Genomic DNA, 13880 nt, shown 5'->3' with positions numbered 1-13880 from the left:
TTCTGAATGATATAAACATATAACATTTCAATCAGCAATCGTTGGTATGAATGTTTACGTTATGTGCATTATTTGTTTATAATCTATTAAAAATTTTAAAGACAAAAATGAGTCCCCATTTTATTGTGTACGTTTATTGGGTTCGTATAACAACAATTGGTGTTCCATCAAAGGCTCTGTCTAGATGTTTGCTTTTTTTCAATAACGTGATCATCACTCATCAAATCAATATTGAATAATTCACTTGTCTAAAAAATGTGACGTAAACCACATTGTATAAACAGTTTTTATTATCATCATACATATTTTTGTTTAATGTACTTAAATGAACAATAAATATAAGCAATTAGAATTATTTAAAGCAAAAATAGAAGTACGATAATATTATACTTGATTGACTAAATTTTGATTTTAGTTAAAAAAAAAATGAGTGGAAACTCCGGATACACCGATATCGTAGGTCTAACGTTTCTGGTATCACACAAGTATCATGTAGTGAATAATATGATAAAATAATGTTAATTTATTTCCACCCGTAAAAAGTTGATGACACGGCGTTTTAGATAGGCTATTTCGCTACACTACTGCGTGGGACTATGTTTCCGCTTTTTCATATTATTATAAAAAAATGTTTGGTAAAAGTGATTGCCAAAGTACAAGAATTTATCGGGATATCCAGTTGTTATAAATGAAATATAGTTAAACAAGTAAATCACACAACAATTGCGATTAAAGATTCTAGATTAACTTTCTCATATAAGTAAGATTATATGTTTTAATTTTGTCTGGTGCTTCTTTACTGTTTAAACACTGTTGATCGAACTTGATTCATGACATTTTTAGTGATGCCTTTGCGCTACGGTAATATTTTTAGATACGTAAGATTGTTTATTATTTTCATAATACTATAAAAATAATCTAGTTACCTTATCAAGTCATTTCTCATAAGCAATATGATTGACAATTCTATACTTTCATTGTAATATAGTTAAGCTTAAAAAAATATCATATGAAAATAATAAATATCAACATAATTTATTTAAATACATACATATTTGACTTTTTTATTAGCTACTATATTTAACTGTTTTTTTTTTTTTTGGTTTTTTTACACACTAAATTCATAATAATATACCTAAGTTTTCATAGTAATATTATAATCTGCAATAAATAATCAATTTAAAAAATATATATATAATTATAAAAAAAAAACAATTGTACAAAAATAAAAAATTGGTATTATATTTAATACTTTGATTGGTTAACATTGAGTAAAACGAGAATAAGGAACCCGACAGTCAATCATTTATATTAAGATATCAAAATTAAGTACTTTTGAATGATATGGTACTTGAATTTAATTTAATAAAAATATACTCTATTGAATTTTACATCACTTATTTATGTAATAAAAAAATAATAACAAAATAATAGTAAAAAAAAAAAAAAAATGAATGCTTGTGTGTTTATAAAATTACCAATACATTATACAGTAAATAATCTCTGTAATATGTCGTCAATTCAAAAGTCAATAATTGTAAAATTATGTCATTTTATGTATAATATAATAGGTGGTATTTAAACAGAAGTGAATGAACTCAGATTTCACGACGTCGGAAAATCAGCCCATTTGTTCAGGTTAACTGATGGAATAATTCCACTGCGGCATGGTACTCGAGGGTTTCTAAACAAAGATATTATTATAGTAATCGAGATATTTATTATATCACATATTTAATATGTGCATAATGTTTATTAAAATTTTTTTTAATAAATCATTAATTTAAAAACTGAAATATAAATTGCATTATATATTATAAACGTATAAACGTATTTCTTACATTTCATGATCAGGAAGAACGATTGGCCATAACTGAATAGTGTCGATCAAATCAGTATTGTCACACAACACTCGGGCTAATCTAGCTTTTCGGATTTCACGAAGTTGATCTAAAGTAAATATTATGAAAAATCGTATTTGTAATGATTATTTTTTAGATTCTAAGTGGATAATTTATATTTATATTCTTAAATACCTGGAGAGAACGAAGATGGTTGATTTGGCAATTCATACCAAAAACGATCACCTCTTCTGGCATAACTGAATTGAGTAGCCAAAATACAAGAAAAAACTGGACCTGCCATGCTTCCTGGTAATGGTTTTTCGGATACACCACCAGACCATAAATCTACGTCTTCTGGAGAGCTGTAAGAATGAAATTAATTTTATAAATAATATCTTTAAGCCTGTAATTGTTTACTTACTCGTATATTGTTGAATATCGATGAATAGTAGAGTTAGGCATATCTCCGGACAAACTTTGGAATAAGTCAGATGCTGGTAATCCACAAAATTTTCTAACACAAACATATAATTAAATTAATATAAAATTTATTTCACTAATATCATTTGTATTCAAATATTTTCATGTTACTCTGCTGTTTTTGAATGAAATTATTAAATGAAGTAGGTCACCTTAATGGATATGTTAAATTTTAATTCAGTAAGAAACCGTTGATAATCTAATAGATCATAAAATAAAATAAATAATTTAAAAGATTCTAAGCGAAGAAATAAGTTTCGATTTTTAAAGAAATTTTACAATTTATTTATGTAAGTATTAAATAGGTTTCTATTCTATAAACAACGTTTGAACTATTTTTTCCAAGAACATAACATAATATTATATTATATAATATTAATAATAATAATAATTAATAATAGTTTAGTTATTGTTAAAATAAATCAATTAATAACTAACCCCTAAAGGGCAAGAGTGCAGTAAGTAGTAAGTGAGGACTACTAATTATCAAATAAAAAATATACATTAGTTAAATTATAAATACATACATTATAGTATATATAATATATTTTAACATACTACAAGAATCAAAAAATAATAATTTATTTGATTGCATATTTTTGGTAGACGACATATCGTGTTTTTAACTATAAACTATAATATAAGTCAATAAAAATGTATCATGAAACGGTGTGAATATGATTTTGTTATATATTATATGATAATATAGAGTAGCCTAAAGCCAGTCTAAATATTTTTGAAATTATTTTATTTTATACTTTTGTGTGTAGAAAATAATAATTTATATAATGGCAAAAAGTTTAATGCTTTATGATTATTGATTAATATTTTTTGAATTGAAATAAAAAAAATTTAATTATTATTTTTTGTTTAAAGATCCGATTTCATCAAAATTTAAAGTTTAACTTTAAGTTTCTACTAAAAATATTGTGCTACTTTATTTTAGATATTAATATATTGATGTAAGATCATCTTACTACGATCACTTTATTACATTTTCAAGTCTAAACCATTAATATTTTAAATTTGGTGAACTTTTTACTAAAAAATATGTTTTATATTTTTGTGATTTGAATAAATTTTTAAATAATGTATTTGAAGCACTTATACTAAAATGTTAGTATGTAATTGATGTTGAATATATGGAATTAAAATTTTATAGGAACCTCGTGATATATTATCAAGTTTTTTTTACCAAGAAAATTAATTAGAACGTTTAAAATATCTTTAAATAGTTCAAAAATAACAAACATTGTTTAAAATATAATGTCTGAAAAACACTAATTTAAATACTTAATTAAAATGATTTGTATCTACGGTTATTTATTTTTGAATAATTAATTACATGATATGATCTTGAAAACTACTCATTTTTTAATTTGTATTATATTTAGAGTAACAACAAAGCCACAAAGCTATTGCCTAATAATTAAATATTTTAAAATTCATAGTTTATTTTAAATAAATATTGATGTAAATTTCGTCGTATTACAAAGACTAGGTGATCACTTACCTATATTCCATAAATCCAGGTAATCCAAAATCTCTACCTCTTTGAATATTAAATGCTACTAAATCCACTCCAAACCGATTACCTGGTTTCTTGAACAACGTATTTGTGACTTCCTGTGTTACTGAATCGTCCATAGCCTGAGCCACTTGATTAGTTAAGCCCATTATATACTCATCGAGAACTCCAGCTCTGTACAAATCGTATGGACGGCGGATGAGATCCGACAATTTTTTAGATGCTAAATTAAGGTGAATTAAAAATTGTTTAATATTTTTACTTATTTTACAATATATATATATATATATAAATGCATATTAATTTATTCTAATTTACCTATGAATTTGTGAGCTTTGCTCCATCTTTCAATCGAAGTAGGTAAAAATGTGTGACCAATTCTGAGAGCTGCTGCTGAAAATTCGGATAGAATGTTGGGGTTAACATTCGAGTCATAGCCATCCCAATAACCCTAAATATAAACATATGTTACTTAATAAATATTTACTATGATGAAAAATTAGTAAGTTATACATTCATATTAGATATTAATAAGTGATAACCACACAGGAAAATATAAACGTATCTAAAACATATTATTATGACAATAATTTAATAAAACTAATATTAAAACACATTATAATTTAAAAGTATATTTTAATACTTCAAATGTGTGTCAAAGTGATAATACATTTTTAATATTATTTTAACAATTAAAATAAACCTAGTATTATAAGATTTTTTATTTAAATTTTGAATCAATAGTATTACGAATTATTTAAATTACTTCTTTTTGTAAAAGTAGTCCAAATTTTTCCATAACTCCTTTTCCAAGTAATGTAGGCAAAAACTCGTTATAAGCTATGTGCTGAATTTCTGCTATAACGATTCGTCTCGCTTCTTGAAAAACAGTTTCGTCATCCCAATGTGGATTAATTCTACCAAACTCTTTAGCTATTCTATTATGCTCTCTTGCCCATATTATATGCATAGTAGCAAGTACGAGTTGTTCGTTTACTCGAACTTCTCCTGTAAATTAAATATTATATATGTATATATTTTTTTTTAAAATAGCTTATATAAATGGTAGGTATGATATGTAAAATATTTAAATATAAAACTATTATTTAATAATATAAATTAATATAATTTAATATACCAGCATCAAAACAATATTGTGAACGGTTCAATCTAGTACATCCTTCATCGGGATCTTTAAGTCTCAATGGCAATAAATCTTTTAATCCATGATCAACAAACGCTGGGTTCATACGAAGTAAACCTCCATAACCGGTTCTTAAATGTCTATATGTAATTAAACATTATATATTTGTTAATTATAGTCAAAGATTCGAAATAGTTATTCGATATAATATTTTAAACTATAATATTAATTTAATAAATATGAACTAGTATCCCCTTAAAATTAATATAAAGTGCATCAACATTTTTAACTTTTTAAAATACCTGGCATAATCTTCGGTTACGCTGTAAACTGTATTTGCATCAATTACACCAGTCAAAGTATTGAATGGTACTCTTGAACCTAAAATAACATAAGACATAATTTGTATTGTTTTAATATAACAAAAAAATATTATACTGGGTAAGTAGTTATTATTTAATAAAAATACTCCAAAATATAATAACATTAATTACACATTTATTATAATATTATTTTTGTTTTTTTTATGAATGCATGCGCTTAAAAAAATATTACTAATAAGTATTTTGTATACTATTTTTAAAAACATAAAATTACCTATATATCTACAAAATCGTAAAGATGCAACATAGTTCCTTACCTAAGCGACACCCTGGTCGTACAGATGGAAAAGCTCTTACAAAATCGATACATTTTACATTGAATTTACTATAAAAGTAATCATCATCAGGAACAGGAATTTCATTGCAGTATGGATGTTTTAAATGTGGAGGTCTATTACAGCATTCTTCTGGTTCGTTCTTAGTAATTGGATCTAAAAAAAATATATATATTCATTAAAATAAAGCTCTTTTTTGAAATTTCTTTTAATAATCGCAGAACAAAAGTATATTTATAATTACGAGAACATAATTTGTTATAATTATCAATCTGCTGATCAATATTTAAATCATTAGGTATACTTTATTTTTTGTTTTCAACGCCATTTATACGTATAGTTACTTACCGTTCGTACGATGTAATAGTGGTTATTTAAAAAATTTGTATGAACCTCCTTAATTTTTTTTTGTGTGCTTGCCTGTCTATTAATATTATTTATATAACTTACGTATAACTATCGCTATATAACTTATATTATTATATTCATAATGATTCACTAAGAATTAAAGTTAACCTTAAATGTTATAGCAGATAACTTATATGATAAGAATATCTTATTTTACATTATTTAAGCATTTAAGTTTCTTTACCTGATAATCAATATAAAAAACAATACAAAATATACCTCATTGATAAACGGTCAATATAATATAATTATAATATATTCCGTGTAAAATATTTTTAAGCTAATCCTTACCAGCAGGCGTTCCCATGAGTGTGAAATCGTGATCCATAAACTGACCAAAAGCGACCAACATAACGGTAGCCGCGTGTTCGTGGTACCCTTCGTCGGGGTGCATTGTTCTGGACACTACTCTAGCTGTCGGTAGATCTCGATTATTGAGGCTGCTGACTTTTGGTCCACTCATGCCGTCCGAAAACAACGGTCCAACTAGTCTCGAAAATGGTGTATTGGTAGCGCCCCACGTCGGGTGCTTAACGTTATTACATAGACCATCATATCTCCTGTACTTTCCCGGTCTGCACTCGACGTTGGACAAGAACGCCGGACATATCTCTCTGATCAAAGTTCTCGACGTATCTATTTGAGGCAATCCCTTTTCTACTTCTTCATAAGAAAGTCCATAGCTATAATATTGTAAACATAATATGATGTTTATGAATGCCTCGATAATCATTGCAATGTGTTCGCGCGCGGGTATGCGAGTACACCTTACTTTTTAGTCAATTGTATGGATATATCCAACAATAGTTCGCCAACAGATGCCAATTCTTGAGCTGTCCACTTATCTTTATTTGTTTGTGCCACATCTGAAAAATTGAATATTTATATAAATCATCCTTCGCAATAATACATTGTAATTATTGTTAATGTAAGTTGTAATTGTATATTAGAGGTCACGGGATGTAAATTACATTTGTCTATTATTTTATCTCCTTTCTATAAGCAATAGCTAGTATTTACTATTTTGCAATATTTAAATGGATACAAAAAGTATTCGGATCCTCCAACAACAATGATCCAGTAAAACCGGTTGTGAAAACTGTAAATCCTTTCACCGATACTGATTATCATTCGTCTTCATTCTGTACAGCTGGAGTATTTAACTTTTTTTTTGCGATTTTATTTATATAATATTTATATTTGTATTCATGAATTTTACACTTAAAATTGATTAAAATAACTTTTACATGGTAGAGTTCATATAAAGTGAAATGCATACGTTGTTAAGAACTTCTAGAAAATTATTTTTATAAATACATTTTATTTCACCACTATAAATCAATATTATTTTCGGAGCAGGTATCTAAACATGGATTTTTACTCAAGTTGTGTTTATACTTACTTATTCTCTTTCTGGCATCTATATATGCTTGGTTGACTGCTTCGTATGTGATACATTGACCTGGTAGACCAAAACCACTTGAATATTAAAAAAATAAATATATTACAGATCATTAATTTGTATTTTCCTAATATGTTATAATTTATAATATTCATAGTTCTACAAAATTATTATATTCATATTTTTTTAATGAAAACTAATAGCTTGTTAATATGATTATAGTTAATGTACATTTTGTACCTATTTTCGTTTTTTAATTTTGATTTATTTAAATAATTAGTATTTTATGATTATTTATTAATTATAAATTTGTATTTCAATATATTATAAATTAAATTAATTACTTATGAACGGGATATATAATACTTCTGTAGCTATGGTATCTTAAATATTATAACTTATTAGTAATATACACTATACACTAATACATCAATAATGAACTATGTACTTATATATTTGTTTGTGCTTATTATACGTATTTTAAAAATTGAGCTTCAAAAATATTTAAATTGTTATTAATAAAAATCATTATTTAAAAAAAAAAAAATTGTATTAATGTTAGCTGAAGAATTGTATTATATTTAAAATCTACACGTATATTTTACATATACAGACTAAAATATATATTGAATCGAGTTTCCTAAATTTCTAATAGAACAAAATAAGCAGAAAACAGATATAGATTTAATTTGGCTAATTTTTGATTAATAAATAGTTTATAGTCGTAAATGTTTATACTTACAGTGGACCACCTCTTAATGTGTTAGTATTAAAATCAAAAAAACTAGTCCTTCCCGAACCAGTTAGTTGAAGTGCACATTCGCCATCTATAGATTGAGTTTTTCCAAAAGTGCATATCGTCAGTATTGAACTGACAATTATAAATACTCTGAAAAGAAACAAATCATTATGAAAATTTCTAAAATTTCTGAAATTAAATTTTTTTATTATCTTTGTTATGAAATATATAATATAAATATTTCTTAATATGTGCACTATAATTTCTTAATATATTATGGACTATGCGTGTTAATACATTTAAGTATAGAACTTTTATTAATTTAATAAAATAAATTATACGTAATGGTTGTATAATATTTATATAAAACTTTATTTTTATACATTAATTTTGTTTTTTAACTTAAAATAATTAATTATTTATACGCTGCAAATAAGATAAGCTATTAATTTTGAAATACAAAAATGTCACAATCAAACATTGCCTAAGTATTACATTTTTATAATTCGAAGAATGACCAGTGACCACAACGGCTAATAATTAAAAGCAAGACAATTTTAATATTATACACATATATATATATATATATTTATAAATATACTGTAATATATATTACTGTATTATATTCATAGTCCAGAACAATATAGTTGCACCTTAAATTAATTTAATTCAATTTATTCTATTTGAACCAGCCATTTTACTTCTCTTTAGTGACGCAATTACAGTGAACGAGGGGGGGGGAATATTTTTTGAAACGAGCATGATTTGTTTTATTCATTTTCTAAAGTAATCATCTTATTTTGAGATTAAAGTAATGACTTTAAGGCTTTAATCATAAAATAGCCATACATGCCACATCTCTATATATAATTAATTTATCCAGAATAACCAATCTAATAATTAATATTCTATAAAATATGTACATTATAAAAGTATAAGATTAAATTTTATGGTTTAATATAATTTATAATTTATATGTGATGTATATATTGTGCAAGTACCTACTTTTTTTTTATTTCTACTGTTTCATTTAATTAGTTTTCAACGCAATTCATTTTTAATTTACAACATAATTAATATATAATATATAATATCCTTTGAAAGATTTCACTAATTCAAGACTTCAGAAAAATAGGTTAAATAGACCTTCCAAGGCCTCGGCTTTTAAAAATTATCAAATATTTTAATTTAAAAGAATTTCCTGTGGAGAATATGTTTTTGTAAAAAATAAATGTCGGTTTCAAAAATTTTAATTTGTAAATACGTGTTGTATCTATGTGTGGTGCCTTATTATATACCTAGCGTTATATATTTATTGACATCAATTAAATCTAACTATAGTACCTACTGCTTACACGTCTTCCGTTACCAATTATGTAGGTACGTCGTCATCCAATAGGTTAACTTAGATTTTTAGATATAAACCGTTAACGATATACCTAGTTTGAATAAATGGTTTTAGAGAAAACTACAAAACAAAAATTACGTAAATGATTAGATTAAATTTGTTATCAAGATTTTATACAACAGATTTACGTAGCTAGAATATATTAATATAAACCATTATATTGTGTTTTTGGCTCACCCACACTTTCACTAACATCTGAACAATATTAATATTATGCTTGCCATTATGCGGGACTTTAAATATCATGGTCACAATTTCTATAGCATATAATTTCATGTGCATTAAGCATTTAATGATGAGTAATTTAATAATAAAGAATATAAACGTTTTACAGTAAACAAATCGAGTGTTGAAATGTTACTAGTTCAAGCGAAATACAATTCTACTAAAACGAACGTGATTATGTACTGTGCCATTATATCATTATCAATAATAATTTCCATAAAAATGATTACATTAAATACTTTATTACATAATAGTAAAAATGAATAAATGATTGGCAAAAGATTTCTTAATTATTATTAGCAAAATCACGACTTACTGTTTCTGATAATTTTTTAAACTTATGTTGCAAATTATAAATAATAAACCTTCACATTTTATACGTAATTGGTGAAACATTAAAAAAAATAATAGCTTTAGAATAATATTTTATATAATTCTTGTTTGCTGAGCGATAATATAATTTAATCAATAGATGAAAACGGATTTTAAACGTATTAGTATAAAAATAAAAATACACAATGCCAGCCATGCCAAATGTAATTGACCATCAGCAGAGAAAGTAGGCACCCAATAGAAATTATATTTTTTATTATCACAGAGTTTTATGGTGAAATACTTTATTCTATATCATATTGTATGGTATTCTTTTAATAACATACCAATTTTTAGCTTTCCTAAAATTTGTTTTCACACGAAACCCCTTCATATTATGTCAGTAAACTGAACGTTGGTAAATAATTATGCCATTACCTACTTGTAAAGTTACGCGCAAATATTCTAATTTTTTCAGAATTTATAATATTTAGATACTATAAATACTTACATACACCCTATTGAAAAATATTTCATAATACATATATGAATTTCATACACCAAAAAAAATTTTTTATTCTTTTAATGTTTTATATTTCAAACCCGGTATTCAATAAATATGTATCAAACTCTATGATTAGTAATTCGTTATTAAAATTCTATAACTTACCTTTAGCTATAAAGCAATATACATTTAATATTTTAAGGTTTTTTTTTATATTTAATATATACAAAAATCTATAGCTACAATTTCAAAAAAAATAAGTATACAAAAATACAATTGATGCTTTCATACTTCTCCATAAGTTATTTATACCTATGTTGTATCTTATATTAGGGTAAAATGCACTAAATAAAAAATAATTTTACGTTTATATAAAAACGATTATCATAGTATTATTATTATATATTTTTATCAGAATTGTATCGAATAATTGTTAAGATTTCATATTTCATTCTGATACATTTATCTACGTATAAATATGAATTTAAAAATATCTAACGAACATAAACAGGGAATAGAGATGTAGTTAAAATTATATAATACACATAACTCTAGATTTTACAATAACTTTTTATAAACATTTATAACTATATTTTTACTTCAATGTACATAATATGAGCAAAATATCACGTATGTATAATTTTTTTTTTTTTAATTTAAACAATTGAGTTAATGATAAAAAGTCATTCGCCTATGATTAAGCCATATAATTTTTCATCAAAATCCAAAATCATTATCATATATTATATACCTATACCAATACTTTTTTTGGATTAATTAATACAAATAAAATTTCAATTTCAAAAATAATCGTTATCGATGCAATAACATTTTTCTAAAAAACTATCCGGTTTTATTTTTTAGAACGTTAAAGTTTAATTATGAACTGTATGTTTGAATATTTCATGCTTCATTATTTTTATTATTATTAATACAAATTTGGTACTTGAACTTACCTATCCATCAAAGCGATTTCCTACTGCACTCTGCACGTGTATTTACTATTACGCATAAGGAACATGTGAGTACACTACTAGAAACAGTCTCGATGACCCCTTTTTTCACAAAAATTTCCCCTACCAAATTTACATATGACTGTAAAAATACAAGATGCCTTTCACTATAGTCAAGGACAACTCGGAAAATGTATGGCGTCACACCGGTAAAGTGCATAATCTTAGTAAAAAAATCACACTCGGAAATCGCATCAGTCAAAGCAGATTGTTCCATATACAAGTAGGTACTAGGTATTACAGTTATTTTAAACGATACAAATATAAATCTTATGATATCTACTGACTTCAACTTTCCCGATCATTAATTTGGAATATAAACTGACAATATACTTAATCATCTATTAAAAATAGTCTGGAAAAATAAAAGTCTAACAAACAACGCACGCAAATACAAATTTATATAAGAGGCATAACATGTGAAAAATTACACTTATTATACAACTGCTATGAGTTGTATCTAATAACTATAATTTAAAAATATATTCTCGCATCGTTCAAATACCGAGAAAAAAAAATATATGTAATATATTTAATTATATTTTTAACAATAAAGATAGATACATTGTTCAATATGGGTGCATAATAATATAGTATAATATTATATTGCTATTCAATTAGTAGTCAGCGGAGAAAGTATATGTTTTTTTCTTTGAGTTATCCAGTTATATAGCGAATAACGTTATTATATTATTATACAATACACTCTCTTAACCTCTAGGTACTAAAATCTTTGAAACCATATTTAGCAGCGATATAAATATATTATTTATGACTAAAAATAAAAGATACCCTTTCACTGTACATAGTTGAGGACAATTCGGAAAATATATGATTTCGCGTCTTTGAAAGACTACATAATACGTAATATGTTATTCCTGACAAAAAGTATTCGAAGAAAGTAGTATATATGTATAATGTATTGCGAGTGATGCGACCAGGCATTTAAATACACATATTTTTTTAGAAAATATTCTAATAAAATTAATAAATTATATCCTTCTAGGTCAAAAAGTTACTATCTTTAGTTAATAATTTTTTTCACAAAATAAAACAATATGAAATTATTTTACGCAATATGAATAATAAATAATTACTAATTAATCATTATACATTTATTTTAAGTAAAAAATTTAACAAATAGGTAGTATTTTACAGCAATACCTATTATAGTATTATTTAAATCTTAACGGTGTTTGAACTTTGAACTATTATTGTTTCTACAAATATACTTTGCGGATTATATTAGCTTTACCAATAATTAAATACAAACTAAATCACCATAAATGTATTATTAATGGTATTAATATAATTCACAGTTCATTAAAAAGACACAAGATTTTTAGTGATTTAATTTGTATATTTTATTTTTTTCGTAAGACTATTTAACTTTCCCAATATTACGTAATAATATAATATCGTCATATTTAAGTACATCGTGCGCCATGTGTTTTTCTATTGTTTCAAAAATGTATCAATTAAAACATTATGTAACAGTACTCACAAAACTTCCATACAAAACTTGATTACGATAATTTAAACTGGGTGCAAATTGTTTTAGTTTTTAAGAACAATTAATAATTATTACCATAATGATGCACATTATATTCTAAAATGTTTTTTTTTATGTATATATCAATAGTCTATGAAATTCTTAGCTTAGAAATCATCATCTTTGTTTTATTATTTCGAAAAAAATATTTATGTAATTTTAAAATAATTCAATTTTGAATTACCTGTAGTACGACCTACCTATGCCATATTTATTCTATACAGGGTGATTCATCAAGCATATTCATTATTCGGCTACATACGAATTGTGTCCCGATATAAAAATTGAGATTAGTGACACACTCTCATCTATTTACGTCCCTGAATTCAGAATGTATAAAAAAAATATTAATGAATAATGACGTGAACGAAATAACACGTTTTGAATTTTAGATTATATCAAAACTGTATCATTAAAATTTTAACCAATCCATAAATAATATTATAATAGCATTTTAATAGGTATAATAATACAATAACCTATCATTACTTGTATTTTTTTAATAATACATTTTTATTAGTTTAACGAATCAACGACGAAAACAATACTTCCGATGTACATAATTACGAAACAATGAAAAACAATATTTTTAACCTACCATTAGCAATATAATATTTAATGTTGCTATTGACAGTTCTGAGTCTGTCTTAAATGGGAAAGAA

At 24.8% G+C, this 13880-nt stretch overlaps 1 protein-coding gene across 1 annotated transcript; it reads right to left on the bottom strand.

Moving 5' to 3' along the window:
* Positions 1–1215: 1215 nt before the first annotated feature.
* Positions 1216–11694, bottom strand: LOC132921073 (chorion peroxidase-like). The gene is made up of 15 exons (XM_060983903.1): positions 11610–11694; positions 8207–8353; positions 7465–7541; positions 6835–6928; positions 6354–6745; positions 5637–5810; positions 5299–5377; positions 4991–5136; positions 4619–4860; positions 4171–4303; positions 3838–4075; positions 2266–2358; positions 2037–2206; positions 1842–1950; positions 1216–1684 (listed from the first exon to the last, which is right to left on the bottom strand). Exons 1-15 carry the CDS (start codon positions 11615–11617, stop codon positions 1606–1608), a joined length of 2181 nt encoding a protein of 726 aa, XP_060839886.1. The 5' UTR covers positions 11618–11694; the 3' UTR covers positions 1216–1605.
* Positions 11695–13880: the final 2186 nt, after the last annotated feature.

The sequence above is a fragment of the Rhopalosiphum padi genome, chromosome 2 (assembly GCF_020882245.1).
Source record: "Rhopalosiphum padi isolate XX-2018 chromosome 2, ASM2088224v1, whole genome shotgun sequence".
Lineage (NCBI taxonomy): Eukaryota > Metazoa > Arthropoda > Insecta > Hemiptera > Aphididae > Rhopalosiphum > Rhopalosiphum padi.
This window is presented reverse-complemented; position numbering and strand designations above follow the sequence as displayed.

Bases quoted from the DNA above. Each gene is read 5' to 3' on its own strand.
- LOC132921073 (XM_060983903.1), bottom strand. The intron at 2,359-3,837 runs GTAAGTGATCAC...TGTTTGTGTTAG, and splicing joins CCTGGATTTATGGAATATAG to AAAATTTTGTGGATTACCAG. The intron at 1,951-2,036 runs GTATTTAAGAAT...TATTTACTTTAG, and splicing joins ACCATCTTCGTTCTCTCCAG to ATCAACTTCGTGAAATCCGA.